Source organism: Octopus sinensis, linkage group LG11, assembly GCF_006345805.1.
Source record: "Octopus sinensis linkage group LG11, ASM634580v1, whole genome shotgun sequence".
NCBI lineage: Eukaryota > Metazoa > Mollusca > Cephalopoda > Octopoda > Octopodidae > Octopus > Octopus sinensis.
This window is the reverse complement of record NC_043007.1, coordinates 75,056,477-75,078,976: the sequence shown is the minus strand read 5'-3', so window position 1 is coordinate 75,078,976 and position 22,500 is coordinate 75,056,477. Positions and strand designations below refer to the sequence as shown.

At 33.2% G+C, this 22,500-nt stretch overlaps 1 protein-coding gene across 1 annotated transcript in view; it reads right to left on the bottom strand.

Annotated features, from left to right (window-relative positions):
* LOC118765249 (ryanodine receptor-like) overlaps positions 1-22,173 on the bottom strand; it is a gene marked incomplete at its 5' end in the record, with an annotated part of 60,956 nt that extends 38,783 nt beyond the window's left edge. The window contains 10 exons of the mRNA XM_036506996.1: positions 2,155-2,234; positions 14,046-14,111; positions 15,129-15,199; positions 15,412-15,493; positions 16,707-16,811; positions 17,173-17,301; positions 17,814-17,902; positions 19,150-19,304; positions 21,159-21,235; positions 22,084-22,173. Of these exons, the coding sequence (XP_036362889.1) occupies positions 2,155-2,234; positions 14,046-14,111; positions 15,129-15,199; positions 15,412-15,493; positions 16,707-16,811; positions 17,173-17,301; positions 17,814-17,902; positions 19,150-19,304; positions 21,159-21,235; positions 22,084-22,173 (944 nt within the window). The remainder of the gene's footprint in view (positions 1-2,154; positions 2,235-14,045; positions 14,112-15,128; positions 15,200-15,411; positions 15,494-16,706; positions 16,812-17,172; positions 17,302-17,813; positions 17,903-19,149; positions 19,305-21,158; positions 21,236-22,083) is intronic.
* Positions 22,174-22,500: the final 327 nt, after the last annotated feature.

Here is a 22,500-nt window from a genome sequence, read left to right as displayed (position 1 = left end):
AATAGAGAGGGGAGGAGGAGAAAGACAAGGTGAGAGACAGAGACAGACAAAGAGAGAATGAATGAGAAAGGGCATACATGTTACATGGTTGGAAACTTATTGTAAAATTTTTATTTATTTTTATTTCTTCATCATATAACAGATTTATATGAAAAACCTTAAAAATCTGGGCATTCTCCTTCTCTTTGTTGCTGTCATCATCATCATCATCATTATTTCATTTTGGTTTTTCATGCAAGCAAGGGTTGAATGGATTATCATAGTTCAAGTAAATCCACATTTTGAGGTTACTGACCATCTCCCCAAGACAGAGTGGAGGGCCACCTTTTGCTTGTATATTCCATTTTCTTAGCATGGTCTCTATTGCATGAGCCCTTTTTGCCCTAACCTCTTTACACACACATCAGAACGAGGTGCAAATGCATAGTGTCAAAAATCCCAATATTGCCACCAAGACACAGATTCTGCAACAGCTTGGATTTCAAGGGCTCACAGCTCTTCAATATTCACCCCCAAAATCCTGAGAGTACCTGCATGCTGTGGATACAGGTGTCATCAAAACAGAACTGGATTTCCTCCTGTCAAGAGTTCTGGATGAGCTTACTTCACAGCAGGAAATACAGATGAGGACTGCAGCATCAAACTCACTTCATTCTCATTCATCAAATTTCATATCAAATTCCACATGTCAGAGGTGGTTTCAAATAGTGAAGGTGTAGCAATGCTAACAGTGGTGGCCTAACAGGGCTGTAGCTCTTGAGCTGGAACTAGTTAAATTTATTCCAGTACTAAAGACACAGTCATGCTTTTGATAAAGTGAAAGTATTCTCTGAGGACTCTATATTCATCATCATCATCATCATCGTTAAATGTCCGCTTTCCATGCTAGCATGGGTTGGACGATTCAACTGGGGTCTGGGAAGCTAGAAGGCTGCACCAGGCCCAGTCTGATCTGGCAGTGTTTCTACGGCTGGATGCCCTTCCTAACGCCAACCACTCCGTGAGTGTAGTAGGTTCTTTTTACGTGCCACCAGCACAGGTGCCATACGAGGCTGGCAAATGGCCACGAACGGATGGTGCTTTTTACGTGCCACCGGCACAGAGACCACACGAAGCTGGCAACAGCCACGATCGGATGGTGCTTTTTACGTGCCACCAGCACAGAGGCCAGTCAGGGCAGCTCTGGCTACAGCCATGTTCGGACGGTTTTCTTACGTGCCACCGGCACTGGTGTCACAGCTACAAATTCCATTGATGTTGATTGATTAAGATTTTGATTTGTCCCTGTTTATACACTGACTATTTTAACTGGGTGTACTGGATACATTTTAACATGGCATCACTGCTAGAGAGGCTACTTTTTACCTTACAAGATTAAAGAGTTCTCTTGATTTTACATTCTCTCCTTTCATTCAACTCAAATAAGATTGAGTGGGTGAATTGAAGAGTGGGTGATGGTAGAGCGATAGCTATCATGGGAGGGAGAAGGAAGAGTGAGAGAATGAGTAGGGGGAAGAGACTGACAGGAGCAGAAAATGAGACAATGATGAGCAGCAATACATGTTGGCTGTTAATGATTAATATTTGAAACCCTAGAATAACAAGTTAAATTAATTAGGTATTAATTATGATCATTGATTCACCAGATTAATTTCAAAGCACCCAACACAAAATTCAGCAAATCTAAATACTATAATTAAATAACAACTTTAATAAAACAATTAATTAATAAAACCACTCAATAAACTTCAAAAATATTTAAAACATTTTTTCTCAAAAATCTATTTTATTTTGTTTGAAAAGCAAAGAAAAATTTTTGGAAAAAATCACATTTTTTAAATTTCAACTTTCTTCTTGTTTTGTCATGCAAACTAATAGAGCAAGCACTGAATTCCATTCTACATTGTCTTGTTTTTTTTTTTTGTTTTTTTGATACGGCAATAGAAGTAACTGTAGCAGGAACTACACTCTAAAAACAAATATGAGAGCAGATAGCAACAATTGTAAAAAAAAAATCAACAAAAGTTTGTAGTAGTAGTAGTAGTTGTAGTAGTAATAGTAGTAGTAGTGGTGCTAGTAGTCATGGAAACAGCAACAGAAGAATTTTTTTTAACTTTATTTTTTTTCTTATTTCTTACATGCTTTTTGACTTACTTAGAATACACTTTTTGCTGTTCCATTGCATTACGGAATTCTTTGAGGGATACGGTGCCATCTTGATTAGCATCAAATTCCTGATAGGGCAGAGGCAAATGAAAGGTAATAATTGATAACTAAGCAGGACAGCTAAAATTGATGAAGACATTTCCAGCAAAATAGAGCAATAATAATAATAATTATAATGATAATAATAATAATAATAATAATAATAATAATAATAATAATAATAATAATAATAATAAAAGGAATAATAATGATAAAAAAAGAAATTATAAAACTTGTGGAATAAAAACAGAACAAGAAATTTAAAAAAAAAAAAAATCTCAAATGAATACTGAGAAAATGGTGATGTATACAAATTGTATTGTACAGATGAAAACTTGAGAAATTCTAACCATAACCTGCTAAAAACAGAAGTGAAACTTCCCTCAAATCACACCCTACTATCTTAAAAAAAATGATATTTTAATAAACATTTCAGTGAAAGTACTAATGTGGCAGTAATGTAACAAAAGTTGCGAATCATAAGTAGACATCGTATACAGGAGATAGTACTACATGTATTATAAATGGAAAATGCTGAGTGAAAATGGTGTGAGAAGAAAAACTAGTTCTAACAATGATGGGATATGATACAGGAGGAGAAAACAAGAGGTATGGCATAAGACTATTGTACATCTGTCTGAACCATACTAACCATACTATTAAAATGAGGATAAGGATGATAACTTATAAAAATTAATATAATTCTAAAACTGCATTTACTAAGAGACTCTCAGTTAAAACCCAAGATATTTAGGCTATACCATAAAACTTCTAAAAGCTAATCAAGTTAGAGACTAAAATGTTGATTAAAATGTTGATTGAGTAAGAAAATATTCAAGCTTTTCTGATGTAGATTTTCCCTTCTCTACAAAACTTAAACCAAATGAGTCAAGAAATTTACTATTTCATTCAAGCTAAATATATTTGTGACCATTTGTTCGTGTTTCCTATGTCAATAGAAAAGAAAAACATCTTCCTAAGAAGAAAAACAATAGAAGATACAGTTAATCAATCTAAAAATATTGCGATCACATGACCGGCCAGGCAATCAGATGTTTCATATTGCAGGTTACAATGTGTTTTGCATCGTTTTAGCCATCAAATGATTCCACCCCATTGGCTAGGTGAACAGGCCAACTTTCCCCTCCGGTTGAAAGGGACACTGGAGCAACAAGAAATGAAGTGTTTTGCTCAAGAACACAAAACATTGCTTGATCTAGGAATTGAACCCAAGATTTAGCAATTGTAAGTGCAACCTATTTTAGAGGTATTTGTTTTGTCCTCTCCATATAATAGCTAATATTTTATTTGAATCACTTAATGTTGCTGAGAATGAAATCTTAAATTAAAAGGTATGCTAAGTGCAATAATGGCATAATCAATAGTGACACAACTATTGTAATATTAGTTTCAAATTTTCGAATAAAGCTAGCAATTTTGGTGTGGAAGTGTATGTAAGTAGTGGCAAGTGATTACATCGACTTCAGTCTTCAACTGGAACTTATTTTATCGACCTCGAAAAGATGAAAGGTAAAGTTGGCCTCAGTGGAATTTGAACTCAGAATGTAATGAAGGACGAAATGCCACTAAGCATTTTGCCTGGAACACTAATAGTTCTGTCAGTTTGCTGCCTTCACGCAACTATTGTAATATTGTCATTGTCATCATTATGTCTGTGACACAAAGACTTTGATAACAACAATAGTATTGTTCTATATTTAAGAGATAAGGAATTATGTACATTATTTACATTATTTACATTTGACAGATATTTGTTCTCATCTTGTTTGTTGTTAACACAAAGTTTCGGTTGATATACCCTCCAACCTTCATCAGGTGTCTTGGGGAAATTTCAAACCTGGGTTCTCATTCCTAAGGTATTTTTGGATGTTATCATTGTTATTATTATTATTATTATTATTATTTTTATTATTATTATTATCCAACTCGGAATCTTGGGGTTAGTAGCCCATGCTTTTAACCCCAAGATTCCAGTGGACTACTAACCCTAAGGTTCTGAGTTCGATTCCAGGTAGTGACCTGAATAATAATAATAATAACATTGAAAAATACCTTAGGAATGAGAACCCAGGTTCGAAATTTCTCCAAGATACCTGATGAAGGCTGGAGGGTATGTCAGCTGAAACGTGTTAGCAACAAACAAGATGATGACAAATATCTGTCAAATGTAAATAATGTAAATAATGTACATAATTCTCCTCATCTCTTAAATATAGAACTGTATTATCTAATCGGTACGGAGCTGACATTAGACTTCAATGGAGACATATTGAGAAGCTCCATCAAAAACTAGCTCATCTTTCAAACCATCTAATTTTCTTGTGTAGATGAAGAGACTTAAATCTAATACCACCTGGCTTGAATATAATGACACCAGTGGATTCATATAAAGCTAGAGGAGTAGCAGAAAGGGCAGGACATATCCTTGAACATATCCTTGACTGTGAGAGGAACCATTACAACCATTGGAAAAAACATCAACTAAATGCCCATGGGCATATGGCATAGTGGTTAAGAGTGCGGGCTACCAACCCCAAGATTCCGAGTTTGCTTCCAAGCAGTAACTTGAATAATAATAATAATAATAATAATAATGATGATGATGATGATGATGATGATGATGATGATGATGATGGTGATAATAATAAAATAATAACAATAATAATAATAATAATGATAATAATAATAATAATAATAATAATAATAATAATAATAATAATAATAATACTATTAGAAATACCTTAGGAATGAGAACCCAGATTTGAAATTTCCCCAAGACACCTGATGGAGGCTGGAGGGTATATCAGCCGAAACGTGTTAACAACAAACAAGATGAAGACAAATATCCATCAAATATAAATGATGTAAATATGAACAATAGTATCATTGGTGATAAATATGAAACTTAATATTGCTTCTGATGAACCAATGATGAACTCTCTATATGGTCATTTGGTCTACCAAAAGTAGTAAATAAATCTTTAATATAATACCATATTCTCTTGAAAAAGAGAAATAACTCTTTTGATGATGTAGTTTAATGCTGATGGGGAGAGCATGACATTGATTATAGATTTACTAGTTTAGCAATACAGCTTCTGGTTATCAGAGTTGAATTCAGTACTGATACTTGATAAACACCCATTAATTGCAATGGAGAATTGTACCAGAGGTGCTGTAAGCTAATGGGTGTGCTGAGTGTCTTATTCACAGAAAGTGTAGCTCCAGGAAAAGATTATAGGCTGTTACTCCTTCAGCTTATTGACCATTATCTTACTGACTCGGTCATCTGTAATTTTCAAAACTGAGTAAAGAACATGTGATATGTTTGTCAAAATTGTTTCATCACCTAGCTGATTGATTGATTGACTGACTGACCGAATGATCAATCAAATAATTGATTAATTAATTGGTTAGATATTTAATCAATTGACCAAAAACAATGGCATCAAATTTTGGCACAGGGCCAGCAATTTTTAAGGGGAAGGGTAAGTTGATTACATCGACTCCCAGAATTTGACTAGTGCTTATTTTATCGACTCCAAAAGGGTGGAAGGCAAAGTTAACTTCAGTGGAATTTGAACTCAGGATGTAAAGACAGACTAAATGCCACCAAGCATTGTCTGGCATGCTAACAATTCTGTCAGCTCACTGCCTTCACTTAACCAAAAGTAATAAAAGAAAAGAAAAATAAACTGAACCAGTGCAAGTAATATGGACCCTCTTGAGATACAACAAAATATGATAGTTTAGAATTCTTAAAAATGACTTGGTCAGATAAATGGTGTTTAGGGAGTTAATAACTGGCAAAGGTTATATTTGCTACTCAGATATGTAGCCATGTTATAACTACTGTAATTATGATGATTTTAATGAAAATATTAATGTGGAAGATGATAAGAATGATGATGGTGATGATAGTATTTGTATAGTAAAATACTCCATCTACTACAAAAAATACATTTTTGTTGACTGCCATAAATATTTTCGTTTCAATTAGAATAATTACTTTTTCTATAAATATTTATCATACCTGTAAGACTAATTACACCAATATCATGAGTAAAATTTCCCTTCCTTCCTTTATTTAAATATATGTCTTTGAAAAACTAGTCATACACAAATGCTTACATTTTGTAATTTGGATAGTTTTCAGTTTGTAATGAAACACACGATTTTTTAATTCTTCATGCATAAAAAGAAATATATAAAAAATAAAATAAAAACAAACTATCAAATTGTATAGCACCAATGACAATAAACTATTTCAAAGCGACAGAATATTTCAAATGGTACAAAAACATTCAACATAAGGGTATAGGTTTGAGAGTTTGAAAATAAGAGATAAATCTATAAAATAAATAAATAAATATATAACGACTCAAAATAAAGCAGAATATAGAATAGAAAAGGACATAAGTAAGCAGGAACAGATATCTGTTAATGAACAAATTAATTAATGAATAGTAAAAGGATATGCATTCGTTAAATAATAAAGAAAAGTACATTCAAGAATGAAATTATGTGGTGACTAGAATTCAAACCAAATGAAGAAGATGAAGACACAGAAAATTGACTGTTTGCTGGCACCAACTCAGGCAAAGAATATTAAAAAAGAATAATGTATATTTGAAGATATAGAAGATTGTACTGAAATCATGCACACCTCTATGCACATGTGTGTGTATGTGTGTTTGTGTATATATACATACATGTATATATATATATATATTATATATATATATACATATGTATATATATGTATGTGTATATATATATATATATATATATATATATACATATATACATAAATATATTTGCATAAATATATATTCATACATATATATATGTATATAACATTTATATGTATAATATATATATTGTATATAAATATATTTATAATTATGTGTAAGTATATATATATATATAATATATATATATATATATATATATATATTATATATATATATATATATATGATGTTTTTGTTGTATGTTGTTAGTGTCTCCAGTCAGTATTTGAAATTAAATTATAACAATATTCTTAGGAAATATAAATCTAGTTTTTAAAAGTATTGGTTTAATCTGATTGCAAAATATTAATTTGTTAATTGTTAATCTTTCATTTATAGAAGAAATAAAAAACAATATTTCTCTTGAGTTAAATGTTGTTGAATAAATGAGTTGAAGTATTGAAAATATTCAATAATTCTGCCTTAATATAAATGGAGATACAACAACAAGAACTACAAAAAACAAAGACAACACAAGTTATTTTCCTCACCGTTACCAACAACACCATCATGTAATAATATAGCACTTTAGGGAAGGCATAGTGACCACGACTGGACAGTTATGTGTTAAAGCAATCATACACACCGGCAGTACATTTTCTGTGATTCCATTAGTTGCCTGAATTCTTTCACTGATATGTAGCCATCCCGATTAGTATCATAGTCCTATAGTTTGGTAAGAAAGAATTCTATATTTTGGTAAGAAAAATTACATGCACAAATTCGAAGAGGCAAGTTTCTTTAGCCATGAAAAGATTTTGTACGTCTTTTCTGAGGGACAAGTTTAATGTCAAAACTTGTACAATTTTACAGAAAGAATTTATGAAAAGCCTCAAAGCCTCATGGTTTCTGGAACTTAAAGAATATATTTTTGAACTTAAAAACTAATTAAGAAATTATGTAAATATCCTCAGTTTAGATAAGAAAGGATAGGAAAACCAGAAATCTTTCCACTTTTAATATATTGTAACCTCATTATATGCATGTGTATATGTGTGTGTGTGTGTATGTGTGTGTGTGCGTGTGTGTGTGTTGTATGATGATATGTGATGGCAAATAAAAATTTGATAAAAAATAGCTTTTTGAAGTGACATTTTGCTAGGTACTGCGTTAAAATAAAACAAAACTGTCAAATATTGCAGTGCTGTAAAATACCATTTTTGCATGTTGTATAAAAATCCAAAATGGTTTTATACAAATAGGAATGGTGATATTAATAGAAACAGAATATAAAAAAATCAACAACAAATAAACAAATATTTTAAGTAAAAAATGGTGTCAGCTTATAATTATTAAGATTTATGTTAGATTGGCACACTCTCTTACTTTTGTAGAATTAAATAATTTTATGGATTCCGTGTTCAACAGAATATAATTATTTTCTAACATTCCTGACGATATTGTTTTTGTTTTCTTTGGTTAGAAAGCTTACTGATTGGGTATGACAGAGAGAGACACACATAAATCTCTCTACCTCACATACACACCAAGTGCGTGTGTGTGTGTATATATATATACATATACACACACACACACTTGGTGTGTATGTGAGGTATATATATATATATATAAATTAGAAAAAATATATGTAATTTTTTCTAAATGGTATAATATAATTTTTCCTTATTGAATTGATAAAAGGTGGTTTTATTTCTAATTTATATATATGTATTATATTTTGTGAAATTTGATTTAGTATTTCTAAATTGAATTTTTCCCTGTAAGTTTGGAATAATATTCCCTCATATTATTATTATTATCATATATATATATATATATATATATATACACACAGTAATCCCTTGACTATTGTGGGTGTTACATTCCAAAACTCCCTGTGATAGATGAAAATCTGTGAAGTAGAAACAGTACTGTACTGTACATTTTAAAAATTATTTTTATAATTTGTATATATTTATTTTATTATAAATGCAAAACAACACCATGGAGGAATCGATGTTAGCTTAAATAATAAACCGTGATAGGTGAACAGGATTACCGTGTATAGATATTCTTTTATTCTTTTACTTGTTTCAGTCATTTGACTGCAGCCATGCTAGAACACCACCTTAAAGGATTTTAGTTATAGAAGTCGACCCCAGGATTTATTCTTTGTAAGCCTAGTACTTATTCTATTGGCATCTTTTGTTGAGCCACTAAGTTACAGGGTCATAAACACACCAGCATTGGTTGTCAAGTGATGGTGGAGGGGGGCACACAAACACAGACCCACACACATAAGCACACACATCCACACACACACATATATATATGATGGGCTTCTTTCAGTTTCTGTCTACCAAGCCTTTGTTCAGCCCAAGGCTATATATATATATATACATATATATATATGTATTTATATATATGTATATATATATGTATATATATTTATATATATATGTATATATATTTATATATATATATATATATATATATATATATATATATATATATATATATATATTATATATATATATATATATATATATATAAACATGGAAACAAGAGAAGCTTTCCTTAAAAATTTTTGAAGCAAAATTGAAATTATATTACTTATTTTTCATAAGATCGTTCTTCTAATGTTCTGTAAAATTAATATAAACTACATGTCATCATAAGCTTCAGACTTTTATTGTCAGAATTAGTATGAGACGACAAGCAGTGGCAGACAACACAAAGAATCTGTGCAAGGGAAGCAACACGAGCTGTTGCATCCCTTTCAGTGTAATTTTTAAACATTTTTTCTGATAAAAATGCCACAAAGACAATTTTTTTCTTGTAAGAGCTGATAACGAATAGTTTTAGATGTTAATAAATACTTATACACTTAGATTAAGTTTCTGTCAATTTGCAATACCTATGATATATATATATCTATCAACATATATATGTATCATATTTTATTATTAGTTTGAGTTTGTCATTTCCAATCTTCAGGTGATAATGGAAAGACAGAACTTTGGGAAAGTATTTGAAGATAAATGAAAGAGATCTTCAAAAATCAAAGCATAAGATGAATTTTCTCAGGAAGCTTGAAACAAAACGATCTTGTTGAATGAAAAATATGACTGATACTGTTCTGCTATATGTTATTATTATAATTACATTCTATCATATCATTGTTTTATATCTACTTTTCTCATCTGGTATGTATAAAACAGGGAATTTTGGGGCAGCATTTTACTATGGAAACCCTTCTTGGCACCAACTCTTATTTCCTATAATATGTAAAGATACATACTAATTCTAAAAACTGAAACATTTTTAGAGTTTGAGCAACACATTTGCTCAGTAAAAAATCCTTGAGCTTCCTTGAAGGGGTTATGCAGAACCTTTTTGTTCACTTGTATACTACTCTGCTGTTTAATATCCTCATATTTAACTACCAAAAAAAATTGGCAATAATATTATCAAAGTAGAAGATTTGACTAGAGTAGAAACAGGTTGTATTGCTGGCTTTTTGCTATTGGTAAAGAGTAACTCGATTTACTTTGCTTTTGGTAAGACAAAAGTAATTTTTTATGATCTAAGATGATAATGTCAAAAGAATTAAATTTATGTTAAAAAAAAATCAACATGCACACACATAAACTGCAGGGAGGTGAGCCCTTAAAAGTTTTAGGCAAAGGGAAAAGCAACTGGTTTGTGGCAACAGTATACTTGAACATGTTATGGTTAGTTTTTGGAATGTTTTATTACTTTTCTACATGCAAAATAATAAGCAGGAAATTTAAATTGACTGAATTTTTAATCATACATGACTTACAGTTACTCAAGTCAAATATAAATATATGTTTCATAAAAAAATGTTTTGAGAGAAAATAATCTTAAATGTTCATTTTTAAATAGCATTGAATTATAATTTTTCTCAGGATGTTTGATCAAAATTATTATTGGGGAGTTTTGATTGAACATTCTAAAAAGAAAGTTGTAATTCCTCTGTTTATAAAGAGTGAATCCATGAACTTAAAGTTTGTTTGGTAAGTGGAATGCATGACTCTCTTGGATCTGGAGTCACTTACGTAACTTTACAAGAGAATAAAAGATATACATACTCCTATGTATTGAGTTCTATTACTCCTGTTTGTTACAACAAGCTACAAATACACAGACACACACACATGCACACACATACACACACACACATGTGCATCTGTATATAAATGTATGTGTGTGCGGTGTATATATAATTGTAAATATATGTGTTGAGTTGTCATGTTTTAGGCAACACTAAAGAATGCTCGCAACCCTGCATTGTCTTCATTTGTTCACCAGGTACTTTACAGAACATATTTTAACTTTGCTGGATGCATTTCATTGTGGCTCCAGCACTAGAGTAGTGGCCTTGTCTCATGCAAGTCTAAAAAGATTTTGATTGCTAGAAGGAATTGTGAACAGAATGATAGAATCTAGAGTGATGACAGTGATATAGTGGAAAGTATTGATAAAGAAATGCATTTATAGGCAGTTGCATATAAAGTAAAGACAGGGTGGTGTAAGGAAGAGAAATAGAAATGGGGGGAGAGAAATCTATATAAAAAAAAAGAGTAGAAATGTCCATATCAATAATGAGTGACAAGAATAGAAGTAAAATGAGAAGGAGAGTGAAGTGATGAAGAATAGTAAAAATGGGAGATAGTATGAAATAGTATGAGAGGGTAAGTGATAGCATCAGGGAGGGATAATTGTGAGAGAGAGAGTGAAGGCTATCAATGAAAGATGCTATTGAGGAGAGAGAAAGATGGCTTGGAATAAAGAAAGGTGGTAGTAAATGATACTAAATATTGAATATGGACAGTTCTGCTGCCATTCCTTGATACATGTGTTTTTATGGAAAGGAGATAGACTGATAAAGAATGTTGGTGCGGGAAAATTGTATATGGAGAGATTCTATGTTATCCTTTATTATCGGAATGAAATGAGTGGCCAAGGCTGTTTTGGATGCTGACGGTTTGGCACAGCTGACTGGATATTCAACCTGCTTTGGTGGCAGTAATTTTTGGCACTGGAGGCAAACACAACCCCCAACCACACATACACGCATATGCATGCACAAAAATATACAGAAGCAGATAGAGAAGGAGAGAAAAAGAGAGAGTAAGACAGGGAGTGAGAAGCATTATAATTCCTTAACTGATCATGATTGACATAAACACTTTTGCTTCTCCTCACACACTTAAAGAGAAATGTATTTACACATATGGCATAGAAGTGGCTGTATGGTAAGTAGCTTGCTTATGAACCACATGGTTCCGGGTTCAGTCCCACTGTGGGGGCACCTTGGGCAAGTGTCTTCTACTATAGTCTCGGGCTCACCAAAGCCTTGTGAGTGGATTTGGCAGACGAAAACTGAAAAAATCCTGTCGTATATATGTATAAATATATGTGTGTGTGTGTGTTTGTGTGTCTGTATTTGTCCCCCCAACATCGCTTGACAACCGATGCTGGTGTGTTTATGTCCCCGTAACTTAGCGGTTCGGCAAAAGAGATCGATAGAATAAGTACTAGGCTTACAAAGAATAAATCCTGGGGTCGATTTACTCGACTAAATGCGGTGCTCCAGCATGACCACAGTCAAATGACTGAAACAAGTAAAGAGTAAAAGAAAAGAGTATATAAAGAGAGATAGGAAGTGAGAGAGGGACGAAGAGAAGGCAGTGGAGACATATATAGAAACGTCTGATAACAAAAAAGTCAGCATTGAATCAACAACACCAAAAGGGTGGTACCAAAACTGCTCAGTCTCTAATTACCAAAATAGTATGGGTGAGTCAATAAGAGAGAGGGTGAGGGATGTATGAGAGAGTGGTAGACAGACACATCATCATCATCATTTAACGTCCGCTTTCCATGCTAGCATGGGTTGGACGGTTCAACTGGGGTCTGGGGAGCCCGAAAGCTGCACCAGTCCAGTCAGATCTGGCAGTGTTTCTACAGCTGGATGCCCTTCCTAACGCCAACCACTCCGAGAGTGTAGTGGGTGATTTTATGTGCCACCGACACAGGTGCCAGACGAGGCTGGCAAACGGCCACGCTCGGATGGTGTTTTTTATGTGCCACCGACACAGGTGCCAGACGAGGCTGGCAGACGACCACGCTCGGATGGTGTTTTTTATGTGCCACCGACACAGGTGCCAGATGAGGCTGGCAAACGGCCACGATCGGATGGTGTTTGTTACGTGCCCACAGCACGGAGGCCAGTCGATGCGGTACTGGCTACGGCCACGTTCGGATGGTTTTCTTGTGTGCCATGTGCTACCGGCACTGGTACCACAAAGATACAAATTCCATTATGTTCATCTATTTTGATTTGTTTTGATTTAAAAATATGTGTGAGAGACTTAAATGTATAGAAGAATAGGAGGAGGAATGAGAAATGAGAAACTGTGTGACAAGTGAGAAAGGAATGAAGAAAGAAATAGCCAGAGATATATCAGGAGTATCAATATCATGTTTTTTTTTACCTGTTTATGTACACACACAAACACAAACACAAACACACACACACACACACAACACCCATGTATATTTATATACATATGTGTCTCTGTCTATGTCTCTCTCTCCCTATATATATGTGTATACATACATATGTATTTACTCATATATATATTTATATATATATATATATATATATACATACATGTTAGTATATATTTGTGTTTGTATATATATTCATATATATATATAAATGTATGTACATATGTACAAATAAATGCACATGCAAATATAAAACATATACATACAGATATACATACATAGGTGCATGTATATATATATATATACACACACAGACATTTATATATGTGCATATATGTACATACATAAGTAAATATATATATATATATGGGTATAAATGTATTTAATTAAAGTTTCATATATACAAAGAAATATATATAAGACACATATGTGTGTATGTCTATACACACACACACACACACACACACACACACACATGCAAAGACACACCTGCACATAAATAATTCTGTAAAATATGTAACTGAATAAAAAGAAAATATAATTTTACCAAGAATGATTCTGATGACGTAATATTTTTCATTTTCAAGAAAATATCAAAGAACTTTAGAATCATCTGAAAAATACAAGAAAAGGTAAGACACATATTTAATAATTTGTGAAATAGATTCCAGTATGAGTTATTAAATTTTCTCAAATAATGACATAGGCATAAAGTACTATTGCTATTTGCATATTTTAAGGATCATTTGGTTCATCTTAATGATAGAGATCACTAGTTTAAAGCTATCATAATACCTACTTTCCCTTTCTATTAAAAGTTATGTGGTGCAGCATAATATTACATTATGATCCATCACTTAAATACTTGCTTGCTTCATGCTCTTGCTTAATGTGGCCGAAATCATCCCAAGTTTGTGGTCCCAGAGATGTTATCAAGTGTAGATTTGAGCAGGTATCTACTGCTGGTAGTCTTGTGTTAGCCCCTCTGCATCTGCATCCTCAAGGTCACATTGAGCCTCTGGAGATCTTCCCTAATCATTGCCAGCTATCTGGTGCAAGGCCTACCATGTGACCTCTTCCAGCCTGCAGCTGATGCATCAAATGAAAGGAAAGCCCCGGTAGAATGATCTATGGAGCACAAATGTGGCCCTTCTCAAAGACTTTGGGAAAGAGATCAACGGCTTCAATAGCAGAACTCTGAGACCCATCGAGAACATCAGATGGTAGCACCACTTAAATTATATTTTTAAATAACTCTAAATAACCCTTGACTATGTGATTAAGAAATTTGCTTTGCAACCACATTGCTTCATGCTTAGTCCTGCTGTACAGCATCTTGGGCAAGTATCTTCTCCAGCAGCCTCACACTTCCCAAAATCTTATAAGTGGATTTGGTAGAGTGAAACTGAAAGCAGTGAGTTACACACACAAACACACACACACACACACACACACACATGTATAAATGTGTGTGAGCTTGTGGATATATTTGATAAAAGTTTATAAAATTGTTAATTCCAGTTTTACAGTGGATATGTTTGAGCTAAATGGAATTCTAAACTGGAATATATTTTTAATGTATTTGATATAACAGAGACTAACACCTTTAAAAAATTAACCATTATCTTACCTCCACATTTCCAGAAGATTCCACAAGTGTGTCTACCATTTGTTTACCAATTGGTCCATGCATAACATTACCTGGAACAAAATATAATTTGCAATTAATGTTTAATATTCTATTAATATTTCTAACCTGTTATATTACCTCAAATTTCATTTTAAGTTATTTTATAATATTAGAGATGTTGACATATTTGGTATTTTTAACTAATAGTAAAATTCTTGTAAATATTGTTGTTTTTTACTTTAACACTAAAGATAAATAACATTAATGAAATCAAGTTCCATACCTTCAAGCATTGAAAGAAGCATGATCATCATTTCTTTTTGTAAGTTCATGAATTCACGCAATAACTCCAATTGCTCAAAATCCTTGATAAAATTACAACAAAACAAAATTGTGTCAATATTTATTTTGATAGTTTCACAATAACAATATATCTTTACAAATTCATAGATACAGTTCAAAGTTAATTTAAAGAAATATAGATTTAGAAAAATTCAGTTAATTGAAGACAATGGTACCATATTTGATGGCATATAAAATACACACATTTAAAAAAAGTAAGTATCAAAAAAAAAAAATTTTCTGGGCTCTATACACCAAGTTGGGTCTTTCATAAGTTCCTTTTGTCCTTGATATTCCCTACTATAGGCTAATTTTAATGCAGATGGTCTCTTCTACCAAACATGATCTCACAATAGTAACTTACTTTTTGTACACAATAATGTTTTGGAATGTGCTGCTAGATTGCTTTGAATATTTATAAGCCTTAATGCACTAACAATTTTTTTTCTGAATGTGTGCTGTTGAAATTGAGGAGTGTCTAATATGCCTGTGTGTTTTTTATACCATCAAACTGGATAATTAATCTTTTGATATGCAGGTATTTGAAAATATCTCATGAAGTGACGACAGTGCTATGTATAGTCATGGGCTGCCCTTTGGCAAGGCATAGCACCCATTCAGTCATCCTGCCAGGGATACAGTGAAATCATGGGTCAGCTGTATGACAGATTAAGAAGAGGTAGCTTCTTTCATTGATGCTGAGAGTAGGAATCCTAGAAGATCAATAGTCAAGATCATCAGGCTCTATCAAGAGAGTAACTGAAACACATCCATAGGGGTGGTGTTCATGGTTGTGTAATCAGTTAATGAAAGATTCACTATGACTCACGTTTCCAATTCAAGTTCATTATAATGGAATCAGATAGTGAAAGAAAGCCATGGAAATCAGTGAAAGCAGGGAAAAAAGAACCAAACCACTAATAAAGGGATAAAGTTCCTTCTTGAATTATATAGGCTCACAACCAGTTTCCTGGATTCTCTGGTACATGTACTTTCCACTGGATTGCACCCCAGTCTGTCACAGGAATAGTCATTTTTACCAGCTAGGTGGAGTGGAACAATGTTAAATGAAATGTTTTGCTCAAGAACACAAAGCATTGCCTGGTCCAAGAATCAAAACCACAATCTTATGATGATGAGTGCAACACTCTAACCACTAAGGCACATGCCTCTACAACCAAACAACTAAGATAAAATTAAAATTAAAATGAGAAAAAAAATCTCAAAAGTACTCACTTTTGATAATTTGTCTTGCATTTGGGCAAATATATAAAGAAACCCACCAACAGCATCCCACAATCTGCTGTGGGCTAAAGCCAATTGGTTTTGGGCACATGGACCCTGTTATGAATAAAAAGAGAAAATGCAAAAGAGGAATTTCACAATGAAATTTCAAATAAACAAAAGTATGTCCTATTTACATATGTATATAATGTCTAGGCACAAATATCAATGTTATATTCAAGAGAATTACCAATGCAAATGTATGATGGTTCTCAACTAATACTTTTTCATATTGCATTTATAATATGCTTTCATATCTTACTCCAGCAATCTTCAAAAATGCACACACACACTTGCTCTGAAAATGCTTGTCAATGAAATCTTCAATGAATGTTAGTTTAGTGTAAATATGATTTAATACATCTGGAATTGAGTGAAAATGGAATTTAAAAAAATGGTTAATTCTCTATGTTCTTACCTGAATATACTCAGTGAGTGATCTGAACACGTATTTAGCTACCATGATGGCTCGGCAAAAGTTAGCCTTTCCAGCAGGATCAATTAAGTCTTTACCGGAATAATGCCAGTAGAAGTCCATAATAGATTCCTTGAAAGGGAAGTGGAAATTATTTTAGTAGAATTCCTATGAAAATGTGTCCTTTGTCTTTCAAAAATATATGTAAACAATACAATATTCAAATTTAAAATTTTCACAACAAACATAATACACCTGTACACAGCCTAGCCAAACCAATCCCTCCAACCAAGTACACTGCGTGAAGACTGTTTACTACAGTATAGTGCTATTCTAATGCCCTAGGGTTGATATTTTTTAAGGATATTTCACTGGTGGGGCATATATTTTTCTGGAAAGCTATAGTGGGACCTGGGAGAAAATAGTTTGGGTAACATTGCTTTAGTGTCATCATTTATTAATTTTTTAATGCTTCTTTTATTTCTTCCTTTTTTAAAAAAATTTTACTTTTTTTATTCAATAATTAGGTGATCAAGTTACCAGCTGATTAATTATAAGTTCTGAAAACTTAAGAAACATGGATTAGCAAATAAATACATTTTTCACGTTCAAAATAAAAATAATAGAATAAACCAAATAGTTACTTGTAAACGAAGAAGGTAATCCACAGTGCAAATGATAATATTCACTGTTGTATTGTTTCCTGCTTGTGTTCTGAGATAATTTTGGAATTCTGTAGAGAAAAAGATAAAAATGGTTTTTATTGAGATTGCTTAGTTAAATATTTTAGTCAAGAAGGCGGTGAGCTGGCAGAAATGTTAGCATGCCGGGTGAAATACTTAGAGATATTTCATCTGTCTTAACGTTCTGAGTTCAAAGTGGGGTAAAGAGCTGGATAAGGCCTTCTGTAAGCTTATCACTCATCTTTTAGAGGCTCCGGTTTTACTCAACGGAGAAGATAAACACTCTCACTGTAGATGCATTCTTGATTGCAGTAGCTGGGATGTTATCCCAGGAAGGACACCCATTGGCATTCATAAGCCACACCTTTAGCCAAGCACAATGAAATTGGTCGAACATAGAGAGAGGGGCTTATGCAGTGGTATGGTGTGTAGATAGACAGTGGCATTTCCTTCTAGGGAAGCAGTTTTATTTGGAAACACTTCACCACCCTTTAAAAACCCTGTTCGCAAAGGATTTAGGTGTATCTTGATGTGCTTTGCAAAAAATAGCCAGGTGGAGTTTGATTCTATCACAGTATGATTTCGTCATTAAGCATGTTCCAGGTAAAAGTATTCTGCATGCTGATACCCTCTCTTGATTAAGGTATAACGAGACTAACTATGGCGATATAATTTTCTTTACTTCGCATTTAGACAAATGCGACAGTGTGTGGTTGGACATTGATCCTGTAAAGATGGAAGGCCTCCAAAAACAATTAGATGCAAATGCATTATATAACGAAATAAAGGAAAGAATTTTACAGCAAAATTGGCGATCGGTCTCGAATCTGGAATGTGCATTTGTTAAAGAGAAGGATTTTCTAACAAAGTGGCTTAATATATTATAAAACTTGTCTGTTTATTCCAGCATCTTATAGAGCTGCAGTATTAGCTAAAATATATGACACACACATGGACATTCAACAAACAATTAAAAGAGAACAACTCTGTGTGTTTGGTGACCTAGGTTGGCTCACTCGGTAGAGAAGTTTGTCAAATTTTGTGATAGTTGACAGAGAGTCAGGTAAAATTTAGTAAAGGCAAATAATTCATGGCCTATTTCTGGGCCTTGGGAATGTGAGCATATGGACTAGGCATATGTTCCAGACATCAGTAACATACTTGTAATTGTAGATGCCTATTCAACATGTATTAAAGTAATCTTGTGTCCTAATTGCTCATCTGAGATGGTAAAAAGCAAGCTGCTTGAGGTCATCAATAATAAAATGTCTTTGAATATTTGGTGATACAGACTTACCAAGATTGTGACCCTCACAAAGCAATTGTAAGAAGCGGAATAATTTGCAGGTGAATTCTGCATCATGTAAGTTTTTCTCCCCAGGTCCAGTGTCAGTACTCATTCCAAGTCCCTCAGCTTTGTTGCAACGTTCAAAAGCATCCAGGTCAAGCACACTAAAAAAGAAATACAAAAAATATGGGATAAAACTTCTGAAAAGGTTTATTTGAATATTAAAAGGATTAATTTTTAAAGTGAAGATTATTTGCCAACATAATGTGGCAGTCCTGGTTAGGACGAATGTTTCTGTTATTTAGCATCAGGAAACATCATCTGTGTCCTTATATTTTCAAACAGGGGAGTTTAGCACCTCTACTCAGCACAGAGTGGGGGTGCTAAACTCCCCTGTTTGAAAATATATGTTTCCTGGGGAGATGATGTTTCCTGGGGTTAAATAACAGTAACATTCGTCCCAGCCAGGACTGCCACATTGTGTTGGCAAATAATTTTTGCTTTAGAGTACTGTTACTGAATGTCTCTTGTAGAGAGCTTTAGAAATAATGATTTTTCTATGGATTAATTTTTACATTCTTTCTATTACTCAAATAACTTCTACATTGTGTTTGTCGAAGCTGGTAGAAGCATTACTGCTAGGAAAAATGCTTTGTGGTATTTTGTCTGTCTTCACCTTCTGAGTTCAAATTCTGTTGAGGTTGACTTTGCCTTTCAACCTTTCAGGGTCAATGAATTAAATACCATTTGACCACTGGGGGCGATGTAATTGACTAGCTTCACTCCCTCAAAATTTCAAGCCTTGTCCCTATAGTAGAAAGGATTATTTTTGTCCAGTTGCTGTCACTTAGTGCTTCCTTTTTTTCTTGTGTCTTAGGGTTCATATGATTGGTTACCAGGTTTCCATGGTAACTGAGATCCCAACATTACCCCTGAATGGGACACTGGTCTGCTGTAGGGCTCAAAGGGCAACAATTTTGCAGGAAGGGGGCAAGCTGATTACAATCACACCAACACTTAAATGGTACTTTATGTTGATCCTGAAGGGACGAAAGATAAAGTTGACTTCAACTGGATTTGAACTCAAAATGTAAAAAAATCCAGGAGAAAATACCACTATGCATTTTGTCTGACAGTACTGTGAAGAAAGCACCCAGTACACTCTGTAAAGTGGTTGGTGTTTGGAAGGGTGTCCAACTGAAGAAACCATGCCAAAACAGACTATGGAACCTGGTGCAGCTCCTGGCCTTGCCAGTTCCTGTTAAACAGTCCAACCCATGCTGGCATGAAAAATGGTTGTTTGATGATGATGATGATGATTCTGTCAGCTTGCTGCTTTTGTCAATAATTGTTGCCATTAAGAAAGGTCAATAATTCAGCAGGTGAAAGGCCTTACTTACACCCAACTGTTAATCTCTACATCATCTCACTACTTAACAGTAATAAAGTAAACATTGGTAACATGTTGAAATATGCAACTCTCCTTTTTAGGAAAAAAGTGATCTTGTACTTTATTGAATATTATTTGAAATTATTGTATTTACTTGTGTTATAAGTTACACTATTTTATGAACTCAAAATGTAAAAAAGCCAGGAGAAATACCACTGTGCACTTTGTCCAATGGTGCTGTGTAAAAAACACCCTGTACACTTTGCAAAGTGATTCGCATTAGGAAGGGCATCCAGCTGTAGAAACCATGTCGAAACAGACTATAGAACCTAGTACAGCTCCTGGACTTACTAGTTCCTGTCAAACATTCCAATTTATGCCTGCATGGAAAATGGATATTAAATAATGATGATGATGATGATGAGGCAGATTCTGTCAGCTTGCAGCCTTTGTCTTATATTATTTGATTATAACTGGAAAATGGGGTGCATCTTATATGTGGGCAAAACTAAAACTATGAAGGAAAGAGCAATTTAACACTAAATTAGGGGAACAGCTTATGCACAATTAAATATGGGGATTAACAATATCATTTGATGTCATCATTAGCAAAGAGCTGTTGTTATACCTGCATTGCTGCATAAGTCCAGCCACTGATGTAAAAAACCCAACATCTTTTTTGTCTTTGAGATGTTTAAGCATTCTCTGAAAAATATAAAGCAATAAAAATGGAAAATGGTATTTAAGACAAAAAAAATATCAATTGACATATTGTCAGATGAAATAAATCTATCTGAAATAATTTTTATATAACAAATTATGTTTCTTTTCTCCATTTTCAAGTGGATATAGGGAGAAAGTGAGAACATTTTATTTCTGAATAATTAACTTCTGCATAAATTCAACAATAATTCAAAGGTGACTCATTATAATATTAGTTAATTAATTAGGTTGATAGCCATAGGAAAGACAAATAGCATGATTGTATACTTTACAGGTCAACTATAACATCCATTCCTTATTGCAGTATGGTGGCTTGTGTACCTCACTGACTCTGAGAGCTCTACCACTGAAGCACAAGCTCCTGATAGGGCCTCTCATGCTAGGCAGGTCAAAAGACAATGGCCACACTAATATGGATCACCTCTTCCTAGGGGTAAAAATGGGTTTGTGTAGAGCCAACACCCCTACTAAGAGAAAAGACAAAGTTACAGAAGCATTGATGGTAATTCAAAACCAACGAGACCTTGGAGAGGAAAGCCAAAACAAGACAGTTCAGAATAGAGCACAATGACGTAAAGTTATCAATTGCTTTATACTCCAAAGAGAATGAGAGCCTTTAGTAAATAAAGTAACTTTACAGGTGTTAGAAGCTTACTGTCTTGCACATACACACACACATTCTAATTCTGCTGGGGTTGCTTAAATTGATACTTATAAAGAAACTGGAGTTGGTAATATTATTTATAATGCTGCCATTATACAAAAACTATATCTTTACATAAAAGAAATCAAAATGTTGGAAATTAAAGTAAATTTCCCATTGTTCTTACCTTTTGTACATCAATATTACCTCCTCTCAGTAGAGATATACCAAGTTCAATTGTGTGATCAACAATCGGGCTATATACACCTGAAATGATAAATTGTATTCAATGTTTTAAATGATTTAATTTGGTTAAAATCAAAATCAGATGTTGAAGAAACTAAAAGCAGAGTGCATTAATGATTGAGTAAAAATTTAAGAACTGATGTCTCTAAAGTTTAAAATATTTCATTAAAATCTAAATCCTCTTACAATCATATTTCCAAAATTCAATTCACTTTGAAAATAATAAAAAAATTGGGGATATTTTTGTAAAATAATTTTTCCATATATCAATTGTTATTTGGCCCCATACTGATCAAGTGAGACATGATCAAGGTGTTCATCTGTGGCCATCCTGTCTTTTTTAATTGTATGTAAGACC